This window comes from Misgurnus anguillicaudatus, chromosome 12 (assembly GCF_027580225.2).
Source record: "Misgurnus anguillicaudatus chromosome 12, ASM2758022v2, whole genome shotgun sequence".
NCBI classification, from domain to species: domain Eukaryota; kingdom Metazoa; phylum Chordata; class Actinopteri; order Cypriniformes; family Cobitidae; genus Misgurnus; species Misgurnus anguillicaudatus.
The window spans coordinates 5,134,802-5,162,746 of record NC_073348.2 but is presented as its reverse complement, the minus strand read 5'-3'; the positions used below and the strand labels follow the sequence as shown (position 1 = coordinate 5,162,746).

The following is a 27,945-nucleotide window of genomic DNA, read 5'->3' as shown; positions in this document are numbered from 1 at the left end:
ATCTCCCAGTTCCAATCGCTAATACTAATGCAACCAAGCAACTCAGATCACGCATGCAGCTACGTGTCTACGACTCCTCTGCTCGCAAAAAAGGGCTCATGTGACCTGAGGAACTTGTTAAAAAAACATGCATGTCCGTGGTAACATTATCAATAACATAATTGTAAAAGTTTGGTGTGTGTGTTTAGTTTCATTTCATAACGACAAATATATCAACACCACTTTTAAAAGATATGAGGCTTTGTTGAATTGGGACGTGAGAGGAACATGTCCTGTTTCAGATTGACTTACAAGATCCACGATAGGCTTCCGTTAATGCAGCCACACAGTCACTCATCCGCGCATGATCTTGTGAGTGAGTCCCAGACAGAGCCGTTCGCCCGCTCCTGCACGGGTCCTGTGAGTAAACCACTCACGTCACTCTGAGTGACTCAGTCAACAAGAGGAGCCGTGTACGTCTGTCGGTGGCGGATCTTTACAGCAGCACTGCTGCAACAGTCCTCGTATTTAAAATTTTTAAACATTTGCAGCTTCTACCCAAAACATTGTGCCAGTCAAATATTGCAACAGATTAGCCTACATGAGTCAGTGGGTTAATAACACGAGCAAGGCTCGTCGGATTCAAGCTCTATGAGTTGAGTCACTCTCTGTGTGAATCCCCGAGCCGCTGACCAACTCATTGTCGCGCGCACCGCACGCATCCCTTTGTACTCGGACTCGGAGCTGCAGAAAATTACGAGTGAGCTTTTGGCTCACTCAGTACCCCCAGTCGACATTTGGTGATGTAAATTAACTCGTTGTTGCAAGTTATAGAACATATGGCAGCTTATGTAGAGTTATGTGTTGTAATTCTGTTGTAAACATTTGAAGAGCTTTGTGTTTGATCCAATTTCTAATTTTTAAAGCAAAATCTGAGAGGACTCAACTGACTCGGGTTAATGGTCACTAAGGACTCATGGTTCTCGAGTCATTTTAGGGATCGGGTTAAATGATCCGAGTTTCGAGTGACTCGCTCATCACTACTCACAGTGCGCGTGAACTTCACAAGAGAGCAAGGTGTGTGTATTTACTGCTATTTGCTATGATATCTGCATATGTGCGGTTCCTTACTATAAATGCAGTTTACACAATGTGACGCTGGAGCATTACAATGCAGTTTTCTTTACACTGTAAAGTCTTCGCTCTGTTCACCTCAGTTTAAAAAAAAAAAACAAGGTGATTTACGTTCCCTGTTTTATGTTATGATTCTAACGTGAAGTCAGCCCTTATAAGCTGTTTTAATTAACGTAGCCCGTACAAGCTAATTAACATAAACTAGAAATGCGATCGGTTACACACTTCAATGCTTTGTAATGCAATATGCCAAGAAAAGATTTTTATGCAGTCGTGAATCTAGTTGATTGTGATAAAACTGATTAACTAGTCCAGTTATGTATATTAAAGCTTCTCACCTTGCAACAGGTTTAAGAAATCAATGGAAATCTATGTCGTAATCTGCTATAGTTGTCATTCATTTCATTTTAGAGTCCGGTTGATTAAAAAACAGTCTGAAGAAACGTTTAATAACAGTATAGCTGTTTTCTTAAGTTCACGGTTTCAATGATCTGTCGTTATTTTTTCTTTAGTTTAGCTGCTGGTGTGTGAAACCTGTTCTTTACCTTATAAATAATGCTAATAATTATAATACAGGCTTTGGTCAAGCATTTTTGACCCAGTCTTATTTGAGGCAGAATGTAAATGTATAGAAAATATGCACTGTTGTTGTTCGCCATTTTTAAATGTTACAATGTCATTGATGTGCATAACAGCTCAAGTATACAGTATGTCACTGAGACTGCCTGTGAAAATCAGACTAAAGTCTCAAATCTTATTGTAAGATAAAAAGCATCACAGTTTAATTTCAAGCATTAATTTCACTATGATTTCAAGCGCTGACATGACATTACTCTAGATATCAAGTTTATATTTTCACAAAATCTTCTTTACATTATGTAGGATGATTTTATGTGGAAAACAGTAAATTACAAAGAAAAACTTCAGCTGGGTTTTCACAGGCATGGTCACATTTATCTTTAATCTTTAAGAATGTTGCATTTTCTCTGAATATTTGATTAATGTACTGTATTTTTCAATTAAATTTACATTGCACAATAAATTATCTTAGCTGCAGACATTTTAGATATCTATAAATACTGATAATTTTGGTCATAACAATAGCAAAATAAATAGTTCTGTATGATTAAATTACAGACAAAGATTTTGAATAGCTACATTAGGTTGGATTGTATGTTTGGTGCGAAATGGGTATGGTGGGGGCCTGACCCCCTATTCTTTCATAGGGCCCAAAATTGCTAGCGGCGCCCCTGAGTTAAGAGCAGTGAGAGATTTTCTCTCAATACTGTTTGATTAACACGAGTGACAGACAGGAGCAAAATTAGGTAACCTCCACTTTAAGACCGAAGTCCAACTCCGGATCTAATATACTGTTTCAGATGTGTTTTCTCTTTTAGCTGTTTACTTTCACTTAAGCCCTGAATTGTCGTGTTTATGAGGACAATTGCAAAAACCGGGAATTTTGACGCATGTGTGTATTAAAGGCTAATACAGCGGCAAAAATACTCACAAGCTTAATGAGAAGCGGATACGCGGCTTCCACGCTCCTCTCAAACAGATACAGGTATATAGCGCATATAGCACTGTTGTTTGTGTTTCAATGGCTTAAAATCACTTAATTTAAAACTGCGGTGTACAAATGTTAAGCTTTTATGACCACGCGCACAGCAACGTGACGTGGGCGCGTAACCTCGAATGAGAAAATACTACGAGTTAAGTTTGTGCGCTCAATCTGCAGACTGCTTAAACTTCGGCAGCAAATGAGGTGACGATAAATTGTAAAACATAACCCGTCAAACTGACATCATTACCACAATAGCTGGACATGATTTTCATAATTTCATTTACTGCTACCCTGTCGCAGACCCCCCTCACCCCTCATTTTCAAAAACTCATTGGATCTAGACGAATTACAAGAATTACCTATTTTGGATCAAAAACGCAGAATTTCGCAGAAAGGTGACAAGTTTGCACCCCTGTTCTTGTGGATCATATTTTCTCCTGTTAATCACGAAAGTTATGTAAAATAGGAAACAATACATCAACTTTGTTAGCAATTTACAGATATTGCTTATCTGCTTACATATATTAAATTTCTAGTTGCATGTTTAAGTGTATGGTTTGTTTACCTCCTTATCTGTAGGAAGTTCCTCTGCAACTTGTCTTGTGTTATTACTAAAAATTGTCATGGTGTTTGTCTCATCTGGATGTGTGGTTTTTGAAATCGAAAATAATGAATCAGCACTTATGTTTCTACAAACATTACATGTTACCTTAACTGAATAAATGCAACAGGTATTTTAGTCTGTAATAATATTAAAATAAAGTGTACCAGTGAAAACACATGTGACCTTGTCGATGAGCTACTCACTGAATTGGAAAAGGTTATGTTTTTCACATCCTTGCAGATCTTTTTTTTCCTCATGGGGAACAGGAACCGTTTTTGGAACAGAATGTTTGAATTTGGAGGCTGTGAAACGTTCTTCATTCTTCTTTCTCCAAGTTTGAGTCTGCTCAAGGTTGATAGGTGGCACGGGTTTAACCAGAAGGCCTTGAGGCAGATGATGGTGAATTACTTGGTCTGTGTATCTTGTTTGCAGAGACTGATACATTTTTCTAATGAAGGTTCCTGGTCTGACATTTTTCTTGCTTTGCCTTATGGGACTTTAATGATGCCTAGACAAAAGTATGATTTTTTTTCTTTTCTTACACTTGTCTCACCTGCAGCTTTTGACACTTTCCATGTTTTGTGGAGTTATTATGAGCAGTGTACACAGTGCATGGAACAGAACTTTTGCTTCAGTCATGGAGCTGACATTCTGTAGTCTGGCAAAAGCAAATATGACAGTATCTCTCAGTCCTTTGTCATCTGTTTGTCTACAGACTGCCTGTCTGACAGCTTTCAAAATGTGTGCAGAGCAAATGTGCAAGACAGTGAATGACTTAATTTCATCCCATGTGTTTTCCCCATGCACAGCTCATGAGCTCTGTTCTGGTATAACATGATGTGCTTTGTATTAAAAGCACACAGCATGCCTTGTATCAAAGCCCAGCTGTAATCAGTCTCAATCTGGTGAACAGTCAATTGTGTGCACTTATACAAATGCAAAGAAAATTGCATGAGCCAAAATGATATTGGTGGTACAGTGTGTTCATTGGACAGCCTTTCACAAATGGGAAGAGCTGGTGCATCTCGGCCCTTTCCTGGAAGAGTGAGCGCATAGTACAACGCACGTTTAGGCTGGTCTGGAATTCTTGACACAACTCCACCAGTGGCATCAAGATAGAAGCAAACAGGTAACTTGCGTCGCAAATGGTGCACAAGAATGCTGATTCCAAGCGCCGTATACAAATGGACAATGAAAGGATTTGTACAAACAAGTTGTATGTACCCTGGAATCTTGTGGTAGTTACTGTCACAATCCTTTAGTATGCTTTGCGTTAGCTGGATTTCTATCAGGACATCACTGTGACCATCCTGCTTTTTCCTCATTTCTGAGCCGATTCACTGTATGATGTGTAGGAAGGAAGGCAGGCAGAAGATCCAAGTGCAACATTTATGTATAAACATTTAAACAAAACAGGGAAATATTCCAACACAAGTAATCCATGACACGAAGACAGAAACCAACCATACATCAACAACGACTGACACAAGATAACTGAAACACTGGTGTTATATACACATGGGTTAACAAGGTAACAAGACACACCTGGGAAACAAACAACACAAGGACCAATGAACAAAAGACTACAAACATGGCAAACAAAATAAAAGACGTGACTAGGGAAGACAGAGAGAGTTCATTACACCAGCCAAAAGTTGCTCCTTTGGTGTTGATTGAAGTTTATTGTAGTAATAATACATAAGTGCTGTGTTTGTTCACAGAGTTATGTTAAAATTAGGTAAATTAAATAAAAAATAAGGAACTCCCTGGATCAGTTTTTTTTGCTCTTCTTTCATTTTTTTTATGTATTATAGAAGTATCAGATCAGGACTCCATATCGGTAGATACTCAAAATCAAATGACTCGGGAGGAAGGCAAAAAACCTGATTGGGACATCCCTAATGATAACTAAATTATGTACACGAAACAATTTCTCTCATGAACTCTTGTTTACCAGTGGGACATCTTAAACCTCTGTGTTTGTAACAGGTTTTAGTTAGAACAAATGTGTGGCATGAACCTAGCAATCTCCTCCTGCACTGTTACTTGACCCTGGTCTCTCAGGTTCTGCCTTGAAGTGTTCACTGCATTGAGCAGCAAAGACACCAGGTTCTTCGCAGCTGACTCGATTTCTCCATTTCCCTAAATAAGTTTAAGTACATTACGCTTTTCACCAGAATAACAGAAACAAGCTCAATAAACTAAAAAGTACAGTGGAAAACCGCCACAATACAACCTTTATAGTAGTTTTTGTTGGGTATATTACACTCTTAAGAAAAATGGTTCTATATAGTACCAAATAAGGGTTCTTCCGCTTGTAACAATAGCAGCACCCTTTTTGGTTCTATATGGAACCTTTAATGTATCAGATGTCAGGGAGTTATTATATTCACTTATTTTTACTTTTTTTGTCCCATTTTAAAATGTTTTACAGTTAAAAATAAAAACACAAATACTTTTATTTATCAAATACTTTTATTTTGTATCATTTGTGTTTATAATATGAGACATTAACAAGAAATATAAACATATATATATATGGCTGGCAATGTTATACACTCTCTTTAAATGGATGTTTATGTAATCTTTGTGAGTGTCTGCGTGCGTAACTGATATATATAAAAACAAAAACAACTGTTTGAGTGAACAGAGCCCAACTTGACAATTTATGAACAAACACAAAAATGCATGCCCTTATTTAAGACTGGCAGAGAAAGTTGAAGACCCTCTTCACTGACATAGGAAGAGTTTTCTCTTCCTTCATCTTAAAGACAAATCCCTCAAGGAAAAGCATAGTCTTTCTGAGTCCCTTTGGGTACTCTATTCCAAAGACAAAATATGTACAAAAGAGAAGGCTAAGTGCTAATAATATGTTATATCTTGTTGCGATGGTTTCGCTGTCACTATTTTGATAGATGTGTGACTCAGTAGTTGTCCCTCTCTGCAGCTGATCAGGATGTAGGGTGTTAGATTGTCAGTCTGCATAGAAATATAGAAATTAAAAGATGAGACTACATGACATTTTCTCCTATAATAATTAAAGGTCACGTTCCTCCTGATACTATTTTTTAAACCCTAGTTAGTGTGTAATGTTGCTATAATAGCATAAATAATACCTGTAAAATGATAAAGCTCAAAGTTCACTGACAGGCGATATATTTTCTTCAATAGAATTCCTCTTTTAAAGCCTACAACGAACGGCCGGTTTGGACTACAGCCCTCTATTTCCTGCTTTAATGACATCAGTAAAACAGTTCGTTGACTAAACACCGCCCACAGGAATACGTCAGTCACCAGTTTTGGCTCAAACGGCTCTGCTAAGCTAAGCTGCTATCGAATCACAGCACACTAAAAACAAACTACACAATCAGAACTCGATACGTATTTCTGAAGGAGGGACTTCACGTAACAAGGAAGATATCAGCCTGTTTTGAGGACAGTGAAAACAGCGCTATACAGATAAGTAAATTGTGTGAAAAATACCGTGTTTTTTTACACATGAAACATGAACACATGTTATATTGCCCACTATAAACACAATCAAAGCTTCAAAATCACAGACAGAACGGGAGTTTTAACATTAGGATAAAAAAATCTCCTGTTATGTTTTACAATAATGAAAGTAATAATCAAAGTTTGAAAAGACATAAGTTTAAGTCATGGAAGCCTTGTGTGAAGACTTGGTGAACTCATTCCCCGCCAGCCTTTTTTTTTAAAAGTTGCCTGCTAGCATTTTTTGTGATTTTCACAAAGTTTCACAAAATGTCTTCCAAGAAAATGTTCTTCTTTAAATATATAAACATACAATATATCAAATGAAAGAACAGACTCACTGCTTCAAAAACAAACTAACACACAAAAATGTTTCATCCTATCTTCATTTGTTCTCTTTTTATAACCTTTCAAATATGGGTAGGTTTCTTCAAAAATACAAAATTTTGTGCAATAAGCTCAAACAATTGCAATTTTGTAAAAGACTTTTGTTAGAGATGATCAAAACATACAGAGATTGTTGTTAAAATTGCTGATGCATCAGTTTTTTATCATTTGGGTAAGAGCGTCACCTAGTGGATAATAGCGGAATTATAGATTACAATAAAAACTCTTCATGAAAGCGTTATTGGCGGGGAAAGAGTTAAAATAATGAACAATATTCATTTTATATATTTTTTATTTAAATCACAACTCATTAGACCAGACATTAGAATTGTTCTGTGTAAAAGCCTAAAGCAAATGGTAAAAACTGAAAGACACAAACATATTTGATGAAAATGAAAGTATAATGAAAGTATTTTTATGTATCGTGCATCACTTACTTGCTTAGTGGAGAACAAAAAAGAAGAGTCCTCACTGAACAGACCCGGAATGCATAGTACTGCTGCTTCCAACTGCAGACCTATGACGCAAGGATTAAAATTGATATTATTATTATTGAAAAGGGGGTACACAGTTTATAAGGTAAACACTTCAACACTAAATACTTTTTTACCTCTTTTCACTGGTCCCATGACCATGTTTGAGGTTGTACCAACAGGACAGATCGAGAAAAACATTTGGAGTATTATCGTATTTCAAAAGTTATTAAAACCAGGGAAAGGAATGCAAGAAATTATCAGAGGAGGTTGCTTGTGGTTGGCAAAGCTCAGGAAAAATAGTATTGTATTAGAAATATGATTGAAGGACAAAGTATAAAACAAGAATGCGTCTACTTGTCTACTTGTTGTGCTTTATTTAAAGAGTATTTAATATGTACTTTTAGTGTTTGCACAAAATGTACTTAAACACAACTAAAATTTGCGCTGCAATGCCTTAATGCCAGTGTGTTTAATTGCTCATAACAAATTTTCTATTATAATGATAATATTTTTAATAGTAAATGGTGAAAACAATTATTGCTTTTATTGTTTTACTGTATGCTTATTTTACTGTAAAGCACTTTGGTAGGACACTGACTATTTTAAATTTGATATATAAATAAAGCTGACATTGACATATGGGCTCGGCATGAAAACCAGGTAGTTTATTATATCGGGATATGCAACTGAAGGAAGAATCGCCGGGTCGTCACGGATCCTAGAAGAGGGAGCTAACTCGTAAGGATCTGCACCGCCGAGAAATTGTAATTTCTTGAAATATCGTGCCTTTTCTTGTGGTCCAAGTCCTTCCCTATATGCCTTTGCATCTTGGACGCGTTTTCTGTTGTTTAGACATCTCTACATTCACTAAAAGTATCCAAAGTGCACAATACTCCATTGTACTCCGTTCAGCTCTTTACACCGAGTGCCTCCACAATGGCCGCACATCCGGGTTACCGCCTAGAACGTGATGTCAGTGAAAACCCTCTACAGGGGGTGAGTCGTCTTCCTGATGTTTGCCACGTCACACGAAGACATCCAAGTCACATGAGATACTAATCTCGGCCTACAGCCTTGCCCGCGGGAGAAATGAAAACTATGACCCGCCCACAGCTAGTTAGTGTGTGTAAACATCAGCACACGTTGTGTTTTCAGTTTGTGTTGTTTTCACTACCAAAGGAGACTTTTTCAAGGAGGGATATACTAAACGTGTCTGGCTGTGAAGAATCAGTGGTTAAAATTAATTTTTAAAGGAGGGATTTAGACGTTTGCAAATGAAAGATGGTTCAGTACCCACTTTATTTGGAACAACATGCGTCTCCTAACCACAACCTCTTTGCGGCATGAACAAGACCAAGAATTTGAACAATCTTTAATGGCAGACAGAGAAAAAGTAAGTAACTGTATATTCATTTTCAAACAGTACATTGCAATGAGCAATTCACCAAACACCTATATTTTTTAGCAAGTTTACATCAAGGAAACATGAATATATATTTAAAGAAATTTGGTTTGTATCTCATTTAACCACTGTAACATTTTCTGATCTGGCATTAAATGTCCCGTTGTTTTCGAAGCTTTGATTGTGTTTACGGTGCAAAGTCCCTCCTTCAGAAATGGGAAACGAGTGTACTGTGTACTTTATTTAGTGTTGTGATTTAACAGATTAGCTGCCGTATTTGTGTAGGCTGAGAATGGACAAAAATATAGAAAATGGACGTCATATATTTGGGAAGTATAGGGCTGTTTTTTATTGATTGATTGGGTTCTTCTTTGTTCTTGCCAATCAACCACGTACAAGGTTTTGAATCTGTGATAATGTTCCCATGTTTCTCACTGCCTTTTATCTATTCCATTAATTGTAGAGGGCAATAATTAAAGGGGCAGTTTCCCGGACAGGGTTTATCTTATGCCCAGACTAAAATACATGTTGGAGCTGCCTTAATTTAAAAATAAAAATTGACACGTCTTAAAGAGCACCAATAGTCTGGTTCACAATTTTACATTTCCTTTGGGGTTTGTCCCTTTTGCACATCGTTAACCTGTATTATTACACACCAAAGAAAACAATGACGCGAGTTATTGTCTCTAACGTAAATCTCTTTTCTTGGACTACAACAAACACACGGATTGTAGGCAACAGTCACTTTTATTAGTACACTGCTATTATTTTGAATATAACCGTATGTGACATTCTAGCTCATAATGCCATATAAATAATTTATTATAGCATATTAAAATTGCCACTTTGTAGGTGTGTGCCATTTTGGGATGTGTCCTCTTAACCCAGGATTTGTCCGGGATTGTTCGATTTTTGGTTCATTCACACTGCCAATGATTTGTTTGCTTATTATCTGTTATTTCTCTCTCCAGAACCACTTGTGTGCATTTTTGTTTATGATAAGATTAAAGGAGCGCATGATGCGCCGTTCTATGCTGGGAAATGATCTCCGCTTCAAACTGGATATTTGTCGAGCTCCCTGATTTCTGCTTTAATCCAGTTTGCAGACATTTCTCATCGTGATTTTAAAGAGCTGAACCATAACTTCATTGTTAAAGGCACTCTAAGTGAATCTGTGTGATGTCACATCTTGTTGACGTTCGAAGTGTTTTCAACCAAAGGGAGCGTAGCTAACTCCTCCCCTCCCCCTCCCTTCTGTGCTTTCTGAACGAGTCATGAACGCGCCTAACCCCCACTCCCAAATCCTTCTTGTCGTTTATTGGCTGGAACACTTTGTTTCGTGGTGGTAGGTTTGACCACTTTGTTTTGATGCAGTTTGCGAAGCCTGGGCTGTCTACAGAGACCGCGTTTTTTAAATGTGTGTTCAGAGGTCAGGCAGCTAGTGAGGAGATGTTTACTGTATGAAACAAAAAAAAAATGTTTTATGGCCTAAAACACGTGAATTCGCTTAGAGCACCTTTAAGATGACATGCGTATCCTCATTACAATACGCCCATTACGGCATTGTTTCTGCGTCTTTTTCACACTGAGGGCTTTCTGGGTATGTTCTTATGGCAATTTTACTAGGTCCGCTTTCCGGAAGGGATCAAAGAACATTTATGTGACGTGTTTGCATTCACACAGAAGCTTGTCTGCTAAATATTTTTCACTTCTGACTAGTGATGCACCAATGTATCAGCCGCCAATATTTATCGGCCGATTTTTGATTAATTTGAAACCATCGGCATATCGGCAATAGCACGAAAAAGGCAGATACCGATTTTTTATTAATTAACTGCATAAAGAAATCCATTATATGTAAAAAATGAGTTAATGTTGTTAATAAAATAAATGCTGAATAGCAAAAACCACCTTTGAAGGTTGTCATGCTGTCTTATTATATTTGTTTTAGCTTAATTTGTGCCTCTCTTATTATGTTGGTCAGTTGAACGTTAATTAGATCCAATCCATGTTCAGAAAAATAATTTGATGCAGAAATAAACTAGCTTATAGACCAATTGTATAGTATTGTATACAAGTGTTTAATATCGGTATCGGCCAGAAGTTGTTTGTTTAAATCGGTATCGGCCCAAAAAATCCTATCGGTGCATCCCTACTTCTGACATCACAAGGGAAGCCAAATTTCAATGACCTAGACTGGTTTACTAAAAATAAGTTACTAGGTAGATCTTTATCACATTTTCTAGGTTGATAGAAGCACTGGGGACCCAATTATAGCACTTAAAAATGGAAAGAGTCAGTGGCTCATAGAAAGCGCTCTTAAGTAATAGGTTCATTCATCATTGGGAAAAGCAGCCTTGGATGGTGTAGTAATATGGTGTAAGAAATATACTTATCTATTTACATTGAATACACAAATCTTTTTTATCATAAACAGGAGATGAGACGCCAAATTGTAGAGACACAGGAAAAGAGTCGACTTCAGGTAAATGTTACTTTAAAAACAACTCTTAATCATTTGTTTGGTTGAAGTAAAAAAAAATAGTGTATTCACGCTTCCTTGGTTGCATGATAGGCAATTGAAGACAGAAGAAAGAGAATTTTTAATCAAGAGGAACCCATTGATGGTGTGCCCATCAAATTCAAGTTTCCAAATGGAAAGGAAAAAATTCGAAAATTCATCCTGTCAGAGACAATTCAAGTAAATGACAGATGATTTTTAATGAAAGTATAAACAAAAATTATAGAAAACACTCTTTCTAAAATCTTTTTGGCAAATAATATAAAGAATATATGATGAAGAAAGATAATTGTATATCAATTCCACCAAGTGTGATCTACCTATATTTTATGTACTTCTTTTCAGATCTTATTTGACTTTGTTGGTCAGGATGACCTGTCCAGTGAAGTTTTCTACGTTCAAGATGTGACTTCTTCCACACCTCTTGAAAACAGCCTCCAAGGAACCCTTTATGATCACAAACTTCAAGGTCATTCAACTCTCTATGTTCTTTGGACCAGTGGATGCACATGTGAGTATCTTTTTTATGCATAGTTTACAAGTCTCTAGATATGTTTCCATTTACCTATTTTATGTGCATTTTGGAGTATTTAATAAAGAAACGCTGGATGAAGACAGCAAGATAAATCTGATAATGCGTATGAAAAACATAAGCGCTCAATTGATTTGGATGTATTTCTTATCCGTTAAGAAAACATGCATATTAACTATGATGGAAACACTTTGGGGCAGTTTCTCGGCCACAGATTTATCAATGTCTAGGACATTTAAGTCGTTTTTACAAACATAATTTACAATAAGTCATTGCAAGCTGATTTTAGCTAGGACAACTCAAACAAGCATTTTAGTCTTGGACTAGACTTAAGCCATGTCTGGGAAACCACCCTTTAAACCGAATAAATCACTAGTAGATGCACATCAAACAAAGTCACATGACTTTGCGTGTTTGGCAGCATAACTGGACTAACCATCTTACAGAAGTCATTTGCAAAGCATCTCAAATGCGGTTTTGGAAGTTCTGAAATGAACGGGTAACGTCTGTCATCTGAATGGTTTGGTAATATTACTTTACCAGCAGGTAAAATGTTTAGCTATAGTGTTTCGTTTGTGTGCTTTGAGGTGATTATACACGGAACTGGTTAAATACAGAGGTTTTATGCGTTTCTTACTGATATTTAGTGCCAGTTTACCATGAAGTGACTATTTTGTTCTCTTCAGCTCACTGGGTGGAAATGCTGCTTTATTCGCAAATGTTTAATGCGATACTCCAATTATGCGCATCTTTGGATGGAAACATAGCAAACTATTTTATTTTTTTATATTAAAAATAATTCATCTATATTTACAGGAAAGTCAAGGTAAACAGAACGAGGCAAGCACTGAAGTGAATTCTGGTGAAGTCCATTTCTCTTTTTCCAACCAGTCACCTGCATCTCCACATGAACCGACTTCTTTTATGCCAATGAATGATTGTCATTCCCCAACCCCCCCAAACTGGTCACCTGCTCATTCACCTGCACACTGGTCACCTGCTCCTTCATCTGATCCTTCAACTGCACATTGGCCACTTGTTCCTTCACCTACACATTGGTCTCCTGTTCCTTCACCTTCTCACACACATCAGTGGTCACCCGAGCATTCTCTTCCCACTCAACCTTCCTCTCTAACAACTGACAATTGTGAAATGATTTCGACACAGTATGTTTTTATAATTTAAGGAAATTTTAGGCACTTAACTTTGACACATTAATGCTAAATAATTTTACCTCTTTGTGTTTTAGAGTTGATCTGCAGATGATTTTGAAGAAGCTACATGACAGAGTTGATCTCCAATGTAGTCCTATTAGCAATCAAATTAATGTTAGTCGAGGCAACATTTTACAAGGTAGTCTGCAAGCTTTTAATAGAAAGCGCTTTAAACCAGAAGCAAGGCTGGATGTGATTTTTGTCGACTCTGATGGGGTTGGAGAAGGAGCAGTAGATGAAGGTGGACCAACCAGGGAATTCCTACGCTTGCTGATGAGGGAAATCCAAATGTCAAAAATATTTGAAGGACCAGAAGATAACAGACTACTGGCTCTTGATAATCATGGTGAGGGTTATCTTGTTTGCTTTTTATATTTTGTGTGTGTGCGCGTGTGTGTGCGTATGTGTGTGCGCGTGTGTGTGTGTGTGTGCGTGCGTGCGTGTGTGTGTGTGTGTGTGTGTACAGTGGCAAGAAAAAGTATGTGAAACACTACAAATGAACTGGTTTTACATAGTGATTTACTATAAAATGTGATCCAATCCTCATCTAGGTCACAACAATAGACAAACACAATGTGCATAAGCTGACCACACACACACACATACACACATAGATATATACATATATTTATATGTGTATGTGTATAATGTATGTATATGGGTGAGTGTGACACAAACTAATGCAGGGTTAATTGTAACACAGCTTTACATAATTAACATTTATTAAGGGCCGAGCAATCTGTGCTTTTGGTCTTTTACTGTCAGAAGATCTGTGAATGCGTTTTGGTTAAGATATTGAACAAAGAGTGTTTTGGAGTTATTTTGATTTTTGAGTTGTAACTAGTAACTGATATCTGGGATTGAAACCTTTTTACACAGCGGGATTAGTTGTCACACAATTAAGCCTCAGGTATACAATGATAATGAAATGAAAACAATTTAAATACTATTCATCAAGATGATAATTGTTAATACAATATCAGGGGAAATAACTCGCTATTATGAGTTTTGGTCTTAATTGTGCAGCCCTTTCAATAAAATCTATTTATATGCATTCACTCTTTGAAAGGATGTGCTATCTTTTTACACATCTTTTCGTGTTAAGCTTTTAACACATTATGTTTTATTTTAACACATTATGTGTCATTTTGTGTTAAAATATAACACTAGTTGTGTTAAAAATAAAACAAAATGTATTGTTTCAATAATAACACAGAGATGGGTGGATTCAGTAATGTGTTGTTTTTAACACATCCATTCTAAGAGTGTTGATACAATGATGGTTAGATGATGGATAATGGATGGATGAATGTGAGGATATCTATCTATTATAGGCAGATACTGTATATAAACAGTATTCACCTTTAGTACATAGACAGAATTTGTTTAAATTTTTGATCAAACAAAATTTTTTGTTTAAACTACATTTTCTAGCAGGTGTTACAACAAACCCTCTGTGTGTTACAATGAACCCCACCTATGGGGTAACGTTTGCACTCCTGTAACTTTCAGTGTAATTGTACGATAACAGTCAATCCCACAAGCAAAGTGTTCATTTGTAGCAGATATGTGTGTATTGATTGTGTAAAAAATTATTAATCTAACTGAAATTTTTCGAATGATAGAGCCAAAGCCAAAAAGCGCATGTTTATGCCCTGCTCTCCCCTCCCCTATATATAAATTTTGTATATGTTTTTCAGCACTCGAGAATGGCTTGTACATGGCCATTGGAAAAATGATTGCAGTGAGCGTAGTTCATGGTGGAGTTGGCCCTCGTTTCTTTTCTATTCGTCTCTTTAAGCAACTCTGTGGTAAATGTACACTTCCTGTCTCCCTTGAGGAAATAGCAGACATCAGCTTCAGAGAAAAACTCTCAAAGGTGATTGTAAACTTTGAATTTTGTATGGACAAGTCTAATCTCATTTATGCAGCGACGTTTTATTTTTCATTTGCAATTGATGCTTTGGGATTTCATGGCATAACTTTTTCTAATTATTTACTTGTAGATTAAAGAAGCAGACTCTGTTGAAAAAGCTAATTCAGCTATCTCAGATGCTGGGGACAGTCTGAACATGATGGGAGCACTTAGGTACGTCTCATCTCTTAAAGAGAGGGATTCGCTGGTCCAATCTGCAGCAGAATACTTTGTGAATGGGCGGACAAATTTGGCTCTCAGACAGTAAGTGTCCATCATGAGAACCATGTAAATGCCTTGCAAATGAAAAATTTAGTAAATGAAAAGTTTGGTTGTGACTAAAATCTCATTAAGACTAACTGTCATGTGACAGATTTGAAGAAGGTTTCCAAACTCTTGGTGTGATTGAAGAGCTCAAAAATTATGCGGACATCTTGGAAGACCTGTTTGTCAATGCAGTCAGACCACTGGAGGCAAAAGATCTCTCCACTCTTTTCGAAGTGGACTTATCACCCCTTGGAAGCAACAAAAGGCTGCTGGAAAGTAAGATGATCTGTTTCTGGAGAGACTGGTTGATCGATGTAGAAGGTATGGGTTTTAATGCTTTATCAATGCTTTAAGATGTTTTAAGGCCATGTAGTCTTCAGAGTTTTGTGGCCAGGCTTTATCAAGCCAACATTAAAATTAGTCTTGGTTAAAGGCAATGTTTGAAAAACGCTTTGGCAAAGAGTCGGGCCGACTACCAAAGCACACTTGTAGCCAATCAGCAGTAAGGGGCGTGTCTACTAACCGACATTCTTACAGGGGTTGCATATGTGTGGGGCGGGTCAGTCAAAAGAAGGTCCAGATTCTATTGGGGTAGGGGCGTGTTTGTTTAGGTGATTTCAAATGTCAACATTGTTTTTCAAACATTGTGCACTCCGCCTTTAACTTTATCTACCTATTGTGCCTTATTTAACTACATTTTTATTTTTAGTTGGCTGTGAAGTTTCTTTATTAATGGCATCCCTAATGTTCTCTAATCTGTGTGACTACAGAAGGTGACTGCGATCCATTGACACTGGAAATGGTGTTGGAGTTCGCTTCTGGAGCCTCATCTGTGCCTCCGCTAGGATTCCCCCATCAGCCAAAAATTGAATTTCTTTCTTCATTTGGTCAAGAGAATAGAAAATATCCAGAGGCCAACACATGTCTTGTTATTCTCAGACTTCCGTATCACCGTACTTATGATGATTTTAAAATCTACATGACCGAAGGTATTTTGCAGTCGCCAACTTTCGGCACCATGTAATACATTATGCACCTCTTTCATGTAAAGGTGACTAAAGAAATACTTTAAGAAATACAGGTTCACAAATTCTCTTAAAGGGTTAGTTTACCCAAAAATGAGAATTCTGTTGTTGATTAATCCCCCTTGTGTCGTCCCAGGCCCATAGGACCTTCATTCATCTTTGGAACTCGAATTAAGATATTTTTGATGAAATCTGAGAGCTTTCAGACCTCCATGTAGACAGTAATGTAATTTCCACTTTCAAACCCCAGAAAGGTAGTAAAGAGATTGCTAAAATAGTCATTGATTGCAGTGGTTCAGCCTTAATGTAATGAAGTGGGGAGAATATTTTTTGTGCACAAACAATAACAACTTCATTCAACAATCTCTTCTCCATTTTCATTTGAAGTTTTTCACTTTTTGCGTACAAAAAGTATTCTCGTCACTTCGTTACATTAAGGTTGAACCACTGTAATCACATGGACTATTTTAACGAATTAAAAGTGTAATATTTAGTGTAAAGGTCTGAAAGCTCTCAGATTTCATCAAAAAGATATTCATTTGTGTTTCTAAGAGGAATGAAGGTCTTGCGGTTTTGGAACAAAGTGTGTGTGTGTGTGGGGGGGGGGGGGATTTAAAGACAGAATTTTCATTTTTGTGTGAACTAACACTTGATCACCCTTATGCCATCTCAAACACAAGATTTACTGTTACTGTGTTCACTGTTGTTGTGCACACTGTTGTTGTGCACTGTTCTTACCTGAAATGTGTGATGTGTAATTGCAGTTAGAGATACGTTACTTCATTTACTAATTAACATCAATTATAATTCCTCTAAATTGAAAAAGTGTACAACATAAAACAATGTTACATCTGACATCTAAATTTTTCACTGAAAAAATTGATAAATGGAACAATAAAACTTGAAACAATTTGTTATTGCATGTGTCTGAATATTTTTTTCAAATTACAGTCTAGTAATCCTACTGAAAACATTATGGGGTGGTTTCCCAGACAGGGATTAGGCTCGTCCTAGACTAAAATAAATGTAAGAGCTGTCCAAACTGAAAACAACCTGCACTGACATATCTTAAAATACATCAGTGCCCTTTGTTTTGCTTTAAAATGCACACAAGAAAAGTTAGGTAAGCCATGTTTGTTTAAACTTGATATCATAATTAAACTAAGGCCTAGTCCCGTTTTAAGCTAATCCCTGTCTGGGAAACCACCCCATGTGAAAGCATGAATTAGACAGTGTGATGTTTGCCTGAAGGCATTTAATAGTTTTTGTTTTCAAAATACAGACCAAAATCAGGAATACAGACAGAATTTGTTAACATTTTTTTGAAGGTAATACACATTAATGCATGTATAGTTGCCTGCCAGCTTACATCCTACAAAAAGATCCAAGTATGACATTTCTTAAGAGTCTGGGCTTATTACTCAAGAGTTCACATTGCTAAAAAACATCTTGTATAAAATGTATATCAGCCATCTTGTAATGTGTTTGCAAGTTCTCTGCAGCATGTCTGATACTTAACAGTAGTATCTGAGATAGTCTCAATTGCTTGCATAATGTTTTGCTTCTGCTGATGGGTCAGATTGATTCTGGGTTGCTCCACAACTACAGCTGGAAAGTGATCTTCATTGTCATAAGTGACAGGGAAGTTTTCTATACCATGTTGTGCCAAAAGCTCTTCTAGAGTTTGTGTGCTGTAAGGATCCTCGCCAAAAACATTGCTGATGGCTCTGCAGTTTGCCTCCATGTTTGCAAGCATTCCTGCAGTCCAGATTTGAATAGGTGTTTTGTTGTTTTCTGTTCTGATTTTGTGGTGATTCCATCCATTCCTGAATAGATCCAGTCTCTTTAGGATCTCTGGCAGGAAGACAATTTGTAGGGACATCTTGTGGACATCATCGTCTGGATCAAGGACCTCGGAATCCTCTAGAGTGTAGAACAAATTGTAAAAGTACTGGAGCACATGCAGGAAAACATCTCTCCAAAGCCGTTCTATGCGCTGATTGTGAACAGATTCTCCTGTTATGTGGCTCCTTCGTTCCACCCCTTGAACAAGATTCATGAAGAGGGCGATTTGTGAATTTTCCCCCCCATGGTCAGATCGCACTCGTGAGGGGAGACCATAAAGACATGTTGCCTTCACAAACTGGGTCAGCACAGTGGAGGCACGGTTATTTGTGTTGCAGCTCAGGTAGGTTATAAGGCGAGATTTACCATCGATGGCCCCATGTACAACAAAACCCCACCTTGTATAAAATAAAGCATAGAAACACAAGGTTAATTAAGCAATAAAAATATGTGCATCCATAATATCTTAATCATTATCTATGCTACACTATTTAAGTTATTGTGTTGTAGATTAGTGGAATGGGGCATTGACAAAACTTATTTCTTGATATTATCTGTGATTTTGTAGATAATGATAGTTCCACAAAAATGTGTTGTCAGTGTATTTTTGTGCCGTTACCTTTTCTGGTTTAGGCCTGTCATTGACAGCTTAAAGAAAATAAAAAGTATTTGCTAAATATATTACATATTATATTCCTTTAAACATGACTAAAATATAAATATTATAGTAACTGCATTATAGTTATTTGGGTTCTTAATTTTAACCTTGAAATTCTGTCATCATGTTGTTACAAACCTGTATAAATTTCTTTGTTCTGATGAACACGAAGAAAGTTGTTTTGAGTAATGTTTGTAACCAAACCAATCATGAGCCCTATTCACTTCCATAGTAGGAAAAATACTATGTCAAGAACGGTTTGGTTACAAACTTTCCTCAAAATATCTCTTCGTGTTCATTAGAACAAAGAAATGTATTAAGGTTTGTTACAGCATGAGAGTGAGTAGATGATGACAGAATTTTCATTTGTGGGTGATCTATCACTTTAAAAATCCCAGAATGTTTCATTGACTTTGTATTGCGAGAGGCCCCTCCTTGTCATTTCTGGCTTATAACAAAAACAGAATAATGCCTAAAAGCTGCTGTGTGACTAGGGGCCCGTTCTTCGTATGTCGCTAACTCAGTTAGTTGGATTTGATTGTTGACGATTTGGCATGATCTTGGATTGTTTGGTTCTTTGAAACTCATCCTAGACTTACTGTCATAGCAACAGGTCCGTAAGCTCAAACCTGCTCAGAAGCAGGTTTACTTCATGTAAACAAGATTAGTTGGTACCTTTTTAAACGGATGTGATACGGAAAGTCTGACGCAGTCACGTATTCTCCATTATACGAGCGCAATCTGCGTAAGATGCATGATTAATATAAATAGCTTTTCAAATTCAACACGTAATAAAAAGGATATTTAAATTAATCATAAAATGGCCCTGATGTGTCACTAGACATTAAGAAATAATTTTCATTTCAAATACTTATATCACTGACAACAGTGGTCCGGCCAGGATATTGTCATTTAAAAAGTGGAGTTTCAGCCCTCAACTGATGTTTATGTTGTCATTTTGTGTATTGGCCACCAGTTGTGTAATTGCAGTACCAGTTTAAGCCACAAGGTTTCTGACTGCAATACCAGTTTTGGCCACAATCCTACATACTGTTCCTTTAAACGAATGAGAAGACAAACATGCTGATCACATTCATTTTAAATTTGTTTGAACTTTCCTTAATACAAACAGCAATCAATCATACCCAGCACTAATAGATGTTATGTACAATAAAGACTATTACTCAGTATGAAATAATTTTCATTTGAATAAACTAATCTCCTATTTTAGTTTTGTCTTTAGATTGTCAAGTAGCTTACAATGTCATGCACGAAAGGGCTTTCGTTTAGTAATTTCTATCTGTTCTATCTTTAAAACGTTGTCTACAAATATGTTACCCTGTCCATTTCCTGTGACAAAAATGACCAAAATAACCAAATAACGTTTTTGCACATATTTTCACATATCTTTATCTTCTTTACTACACTTTTCTGTGCAGACTCAGCAGATGCAGGACTTTCAGTTAAAATGGAATACTTCTAATATTGCTAATATGGTCAGAAATCAGTTAAGAATAATGCAATTGAAGTAAACTTATTTAACTACTTGCATATAGTTTCTCTGTCATCTGAGAGGATTTCTTTACTGTCCTGTGCATTGCTATCAGAAACAGTTGCACTTTATAATCTTTTGATGTAGAATAACATTACCATTCGCTTACTGCACATCATACTTAATTTAACACATTCTTGAGAGCTGCTGAAAGTGTTGGTGTATTATCTACAACTGCACAAAAGAGAGGAAAACACAATCGTATAATACACTACAATTCAAATTGTATTTATCAGAAATTAAATTGTTGCATTGGCTGTGGGTTTATGAAAGAGCAACTGCTCCAGAGATGATCTGTACAATCAATCAGTTTAGAGACATCACTTCTGCCAGCACATCACATGAAGATGCAGGACTACCACCTGTTTTTTATTTTGCTTTTTAGGTTGCTGTTAAAAACATACAAAATAGCATTTAACTGTTTTTAAAAGAGACTTAAAGTACTTTAGGAGCATCAAATTTTAATTACAATCATTAATTTCAGTCTTTGACAAGAATAGTAAAGATATCAAGATTATATTTTTACAGAAAATTTTACATTCTTTTTGGTGATTTATGTACTAAAGTATAGCTTTAACTGGACAGAAATGACAAGGAGGCAGCCTCACACAAAAAAAGTCAATGGAGACTAATGTCAAAGTTTTGAATAAATTTAGTTAGGCCAAATGACAGAACAACCAGAGTGACTAACGCCATAATAGACTTCATAACCTCTAAGATGATGAAAAATAACGTGATGTACAAACTAGGACATTTAAGCTTATTTTACTTGATGTAATATAGAGAAACGTTCCTACAATTGCGGTTTAACTTATATGAGGAAAACACTAAGATCTTTTTTTTTATTCTGGTCTCATGCTATTCGCTGGTTTAAAAGAGTTTGTTTTTGATAAAAAAAATAATAATGTAATAACATCTACACGTGTAGAAAACTACCAACTTTGACAATCCCAATAATTAAAACACTGGGTTTTGTAATTTCGTGAAAAGTATGCACACCTTAAGTATGAAATGCAAAGATTTAGGCTAGAGATGATTTCATATACACTATGAAAGCAATCCAGTTGAATATGTTTTCAGGAAGTAGTCAAAAGTAGACCTGCTTTAAACGTTTTAGACCCAATTACACACATTTAATGTCAACCACCTGTGATTAATCAGTTTAGTCAAAATGCATCTTAAGGCAACACTATGTAGTTTTTTAACCTTTAAATAATGTCTCTCAAATTATTTCAGTAATATGACAACTTTTAACTGGACAAATTGTACTGTTGCTGCAACCTGAGCAGCCTCCTAGCTGCTACAAGCACAATCTGAAAGTGGCGGCGGAGGGTAGAGCACACAGCCCCGCCCCTCCCCCTGCCTGCTGATACCAGGCACTGTTGCGCTTTTCAACCACATGGGGGAGCTGTAAGTCATTTTTACATGAAAACTACATAGTGTTGCTTTAACACCAGGTGGAAACAGGGCCAAGTCCACCTAACCACGTGTTTCTTTGTTTTGTGGGGAGATGAGTGTATTACCTAATCAACCGCATATTTCCATCTATGTGCCATAAACTGTTTGGATGAGGAACATGGTAGACTCTTCTGGCAATGGCACTACTCCACCTGCGTGCAGTCGCAGCTGGATCGATTTGGGTAAGGGCTTCTCTGACCCTGGACCGCTGGACAAACAGCCCTTCTCCACGTAGCAGTCCCCTCATGATCTAAGAAGTAATAAAAACACACTAAATAATTTTGACAATATGAATGCAGAATAATACATTTGAATTTCCTTTGCCTAACACACCTCACTTCCGGTGTTGGGGTAAAGACTGTGAAGTCTTCTGACATGCTGAATGAGCTCGTCCTCAGTTACTTGTGTTTGCAGTTTTCGTACAGGAATTCCGAGCAGTTTAGATTTCCTATAAAGAAATGAAGATGAGCAGCCCAGAATCTTGGCAATTTGCTTAATTGTGTGTCCCTGTTTCATTAGAAACTCAATTTGCTGCTTTGAAACATTAATGGAAGGTCTTCCACGTACACCTAAGACAAAAAGAAACAAAGAACAATTGAAGAAGTAGCCTAACACGGGTATGTTAATAACAATACATTATAAGGCATGGTGCGGAGAGAGCATTCCGACTTCATATATGGAAGCTCGACTATAGGAATTAATTGAAAACGCACTGCTCTGCATCGCGATGAATGGCTGTGCGCATTTTAAATACCAAATGTAAAAATCACAATTTAAATGACTACATATACTGAAAAGTCAAGCTAAGAAGACCAGCATAAGCTGGTGATCTGAGGGCTATTTCATAAAACAAGATTACAGAATAAGCCAGGCTTATTTCGTTAAGTCCGGCTTTTTGCCGGTAGATTTCGTTTCATAAAACAAACTTGAACTAGTTCAACCCCGGTTACTATGGAAACTTATGCTTGGAAACTAGCCTGGGCCGGGTTTCCCAAAAGCATCGTAAGGCTAAGTTGATCGTAAAAACGATCGTACGAATCATCTTAAAATTACGGGCCATTTCCCAAAAGTGCATCGTAAGACAACAGAGTTACAAGGTCACCTGCAGGACAACCAGCAAATTGCACTACTGCAATAACGATAATGGAATGTCTTAAATGTATATTTATATATTGTTTTTTTTTTTTGGTTTATTTTTTTAAATTACTTTAATATAATATTTTTAAAATTCAAATGAGAACTCAAATTTAAATGACTAAACATAAATTAATATAGTAGGAAAACGTATTTTGTACAAGTTGGTAAATTTTTTTTGTATTTTGGTAAAAGTTGGTAGCAAATTGATAAATAGTTCCTTCCGATTACTGCTATAATTAATCGAAAAAGAGTTTGAAGGGAAATTGCATCTAATTAAAGAAACCAAATTATATTTAAGGTACAATGCAATAATCCATAATAATAAATAAACATAGATAATAAACAACAAATAATAATAATATAAACTATATTAGAAATGCAGAAGGCATTTCGGAGTGGGACGAGTCCTAACTAAATACGGAAAAGAATATTTCATTATGCACAAATTATTAAAACATTTAAAAAGTAATTGAACAATAATGAAAAATATTATAAGAAAATACACATCGGCTGAAGGTAATTAGCCTAAACAAGCTTCTGCTACAAATTCGAGTCATTCTATTGGTGACATTTCAGCACTTGACAAACGGATAGCGACTGGTAAGTAGCACTTAAAACCCAGCTGCGAATGATCGTTTTACGTGTATCTTTGGGAAACGCAGGTAAATGAACAACGAATGTTCGTTAAGTAGCTCGTAGAAAGCGCTCTTAAGTGCTAAGTTCAATTGTTATCGGGAAACCCAGCCCTGGTCCGGGGCAGGCTAACTGTCAGGCTGGCTAAGCCTCAGTTGTTGCTTAACTAGACTTCCACTAACACTGAAATGTAAATGCAATAATATTATAGCTGACTCTTTGACATTTTATTTAACTTTATTAACCACTATTAATCTAACAATAAAAGAAAATCAACTTATATATTAAATTTGATAAATTCTGTTACAATAATAATTAATACAATACAGACATGTGTTTCATAATATGGTATGTTATAGGCCTATCAAATGTTGAATATAAATGATAATCTTAACTACCCCAATATAAGGATAATAGTCACAGCAGTAAAATTTGTATCTAAATTTAAGATGTATCTAAATCCATATAATTGCAATGTATTAGCCTAGGCTATTAATTTTCTTGGGCACACGCAGGAGCCGACTCACAAGATTTTAGCTTAATACAAAATTAAAACAACATAAATGCGACTAAATAATTACTACGGAATTACCATTTTTCTCACTACAGTCACAGAAAAATAGTATAGGGATTTTAACCGTATTTCATATGAGAAATATTGATGTTCTGTCAGATTTTGTATAAAATAATTATCAATCCTTTTGTTTTTCAATAATTGCGCACGCAGCGCGATTCTACTATGGAAAAGGCATGAACGGTCAGGGCCGGGTTTCCCGATAACGATTGAACTTAGCACTTAAGAGCGCTTTCTACGAGCTACTTAACGAACACTCGTTGTTCATTTTAACACAATGCACGTTAAACGATCGCTCGCAGCTGGGTTTTAAGTGCTACTTACGAGTCGCTATCCGTTTGTCAAGTGCTGAAATGTCACCTTTAGAATGATTCGAATTTGTAGCAGAAGCTTGTTTAGGCTAATGATCTTCAGCCGATGTGCACTAATGTTTTTTTTTATAATATTTTCATCATTGTTTAATGACTAAATATTATAAAATTTAGTCATTAAACAATTATTTGTTTAAAATTATTTAAATGTTTTTATAATTTGTGCATAATGAAATATTATTTTCCGTATTTAGTTAGGACTCGTCCCACTGCGAAATGCCTTCTGCATTTTATGTAATAGTTTAGATTATTATTATTATTTGTTTTTTTATTATCTATGTTTATTTATTATTAGGGATTATTGCACTGTACCGTACATATTTATTTGATTTCCTTAATCAGATGCCATTTCACTTCAAAACAATTATTTTTACTGTAGATTAATTATAGAAGCAATTGGTAGGAACCATTTATCAATTTAATAGTACCAACTGTTAGGACTCGTCCCACTGCGAAATGCCTTCTGCATTTTATGTAATAGTTTAGATTATTATTATTATTTGTTTTTTATTATCCATGTTTATTTATTATTAGGGATTATTGCACTGTACCGTACATATTTATTTGATTTCCTTAATCAGATGCCATTTCACTTCAAAACAATTATTTTTACTGTAGATTAATTATAGAAGCAATTGGTAGGAACCATTTATCAATTTAATAGTACCAACTATTACCAAAATTTACCAAATTTGTTTTCCTTCTTTATTAATTTATGTTTAGTAATTTAAATTTGATTTCTCATTTTTATTTTAAATATATTATATTTAAGTCATTTAAACAAATAAACAAAGAAGAATCAATAAATATATACATTTAAAACATTACATTATCGTCAATGCAGGAGTGCAATTTGCTGGTTGTCCTGCAGGTGACCTTGTAACTCTGTTGTCTTACAATGCACTTATGAATTAACGATTACTCCAGAGCACTCGTAGATCTACGATGATTTTCAAGTGCTACTTAAGTTACGAAGTTTTTGGGAAATGGCCCGTAATTTTAAGATGATTCGTACGATCGTTTTTACGATCTACTTAGCCTTACGATGCTTTTGGGAAACCCGGCCCAGGGCAGTTAGAGTCTCGTGTGTAAAACAAACCCACACATATTATGCTTAATATGATTTATATATATATATATATATATATATATATATATATATATATATATATTATGATTAAAATGGAATATTGATTTTGTGACGAACATTCTCGGTCTGTTATTTTACCCCTGGAGTACTAGCCTATCACCAACATTTTCTGCAGTAACGTTATAAAAAAGACTTAAGATTATTAAGTCTAATATACTAATTACTTGTATTTTGTTTAAATACATTTTTCACATTTTTACATTTCATGAGCCAGTATTTGTAGTTTGTAACAAAATAGTTTTTGATGCATTTGTGCCCACCTGGTTATGTGTAAACGCATAAACACAACGGTGCTGCGACGCATACTACACATAATTGTACACATAATTCTTAATGAATTGAAAAGGCCCATTTGCTGTAGTTTAAATAATGCAAATGTTTTAAATTTAACAGATCTCGTATTTGAATAACTTAAAGAGAACAATTCTACTCACCTAAATATACACGTCCGGCAGAGAAGGCCCGGTCTTGCTCTACATTTTGCACCAGCAAAATCCTTCTCAGATCGATGAGCGAGTCTTTAAGTTCATCCGCTGTCTCTGTTCTTAACAGACTGGCAACTCTTGATAAATTTCTGAGACATGCATCTATGGCACGAAGATGTTGTTGACCGCAAACGCCATAATGATATGTCCTTTCAATGGCATAACATTGCCGTTCAATTTGCCTCAAAACCTCCTCTGCCATTGTCAGCTTGTTCACACACCGCCATTTTGAGCATGCGAAAACGTCATGATTTTATTTGAATGTAGTCTCATTACTATGCACATATCCAAAAAGGAATTCATTACTATGCACATATCCAAAAGAGATTCGTGATATCAGCAATAAAAATGTTTACTAGTGAAAATTACATTTTAACATGTAAGAATTGAATTACAGATATCAATAATTAAATTACAGATATCACGAATTATGTTTCTTACTAGTTTTAATTTAATTTGTGATATCATAAATGTATTTCTGCGAATGATGAGGTAATTCTTTATATCAATAATTCAATTCCTGATATCAACAATCAGAATTTCTGATATCAAGAATTGAATTGATGATATCAATAATTTAATTGTTGATATCCACAATTCATATCCTACACGTGTTTAAATGTTAAAATGGCGACAAAACTATTACAGATATCAAAAATACATTTCTTACTAGTTGAAACTCCCATTTTTGATATCAGAAATACAATTCTTACTAGTAGCAATTTAATTATTGATATCAATAATTACATTGTTACTAGTAAAAATGTGAATTCTTGATATCAAGAATTCAATTGTTACTAGTTAAAATGTTAATTCTTGATATCAATAATTTGATTGTCACTAGTAACAATGTTAATTTCTGTTATCTGAAATTGTATTTCTGATATCAATATCATTCTAGATATCTAAAATGACTTTCTTACTAGTAACAATCCCATTCATGATATCAGAAATTATCGAATTATTGATATCAAGACTTAACATTTTAACTAGTAACAATTGAATTCTTGACATCAAGAACTCGATTGTTGATATCAAGAATTGAATTGTTGATATCAAGAACTGAATTGTTGATATCAAGAATTAACATTGTTACTAGTGGAAATGTAAACAACGAAAGTTTTTCAATCCGAAGCGTGTAGTCTGCTAAGGTTGCTTAACGTTACTGTATGTAGGCTGAACTGCACAAGCCATGAGCATATTAAGTTACATGATAGCAAATATAAATGGTATAGCTGTGGGCGTGACCAAATTAAAGATAATGAAGTAAGCCAGGAAAAACGGTACTTTCTTTACTTCAATGCAGATTACATAAACAGGCAATATTTGTTTTTGATTATATTTAGCTTGTTTAAAAGTAGACATTTCAGGCTTTCTTTGGATGTGTGTATCATGCTTGTGTGACGAGTATTCGCGGAGTTTCAATTGATTTTTGTAACGTGTTTTGAGAGACAGCTGGCGGAGACAGAAATGTCTGGATGCACACCCTGTTTATTTTCTTTATTTGACAAAAACACAAAGATCTGTTGTTATTGTGAATGAACACATATTAACCCCCTGGGGTCCAAAA

The 27,945-nt window shown here is 35.7% G+C and overlaps 2 protein-coding genes across 3 annotated transcripts; one reads left to right on the top strand and one right to left on the bottom strand.

Moving 5' to 3' along the window:
* The first annotated feature begins 8,017 nt into the window (after positions 1–8,017).
* LOC129422116 (G2/M phase-specific E3 ubiquitin-protein ligase) lies at positions 8,018–17,429 on the top strand. 2 transcript variants are annotated; one of them, XM_073873796.1, is made up of 10 exons: positions 8,019–9,029; positions 11,476–11,523; positions 11,614–11,739; positions 11,905–12,070; positions 12,908–13,257; positions 13,341–13,651; positions 15,006–15,184; positions 15,312–15,484; positions 15,594–15,808; positions 16,258–17,429. In XM_073873796.1, exons 4-10 carry the CDS (start codon positions 12,011–12,013, stop codon positions 16,509–16,511), a joined length of 1,542 nt encoding a protein of 513 aa, XP_073729897.1. In that variant the 5' UTR covers positions 8,019–9,029; positions 11,476–11,523; positions 11,614–11,739; positions 11,905–12,010; the 3' UTR covers positions 16,512–17,429. The 2 variants fall into 2 exon arrangements, with proteins under 2 accessions (XP_073729898.1, XP_073729897.1); XM_073873797.1 differs by lacking the exon at positions 11,614–11,739 and having other exon boundaries at positions 8,018–9,029.
* A 318-nt stretch (positions 17,430–17,747) lies between these two features.
* Positions 17,748–27,289, bottom strand: LOC129422463 (uncharacterized). The gene is made up of 4 exons (XM_055178409.2): positions 26,325–27,289; positions 22,359–22,594; positions 22,091–22,275; positions 17,748–18,755 (listed from the first exon to the last, which is right to left on the bottom strand). Exons 1-4 carry the CDS (start codon positions 26,575–26,577, stop codon positions 17,978–17,980), a joined length of 1,452 nt encoding a protein of 483 aa, XP_055034384.2. The 5' UTR covers positions 26,578–27,289; the 3' UTR covers positions 17,748–17,977.
* Positions 27,290–27,945: the final 656 nt, after the last annotated feature.

Excerpts from the sequence above, each read along its gene's own strand:
- LOC129422116 (XM_073873797.1), top strand. The coding sequence starts at position 12,011 with ATGATCACAAACTTCAAGGTCATTCAACTCTCTATGTTCTTTGGACCA. Across the intron at positions 15,185-15,311 it reads TCAGAGAAAAACTCTCAAAG|ATTAAAGAAGCAGACTCTGT; the intron begins GTGATTGTAAAC and ends ATTTACTTGTAG. Across the intron at positions 15,485-15,593 it reads ACAAATTTGGCTCTCAGACA|ATTTGAAGAAGGTTTCCAAA; the intron begins GTAAGTGTCCAT and ends GTCATGTGACAG.
- LOC129422463 (XM_055178409.2), bottom strand. The coding sequence starts at position 26,577 with ATGGCAGAGGAGGTTTTGAGGCAAATTGAACGGCAATGTTATGCCATT. Across the intron at positions 22,595-26,324 it reads TGCCGGACGTGTATATTTAG|GTGTACGTGGAAGACCTTCC; the intron begins GTGAGTAGAATT and ends TTTTTGTCTTAG. Across the intron at positions 18,756-22,090 it reads GGAAATATGCGGTTGATTAG|GTGGGGTTTTGTTGTACATG; the intron begins GTAATACACTCA and ends ATTTTATACAAG.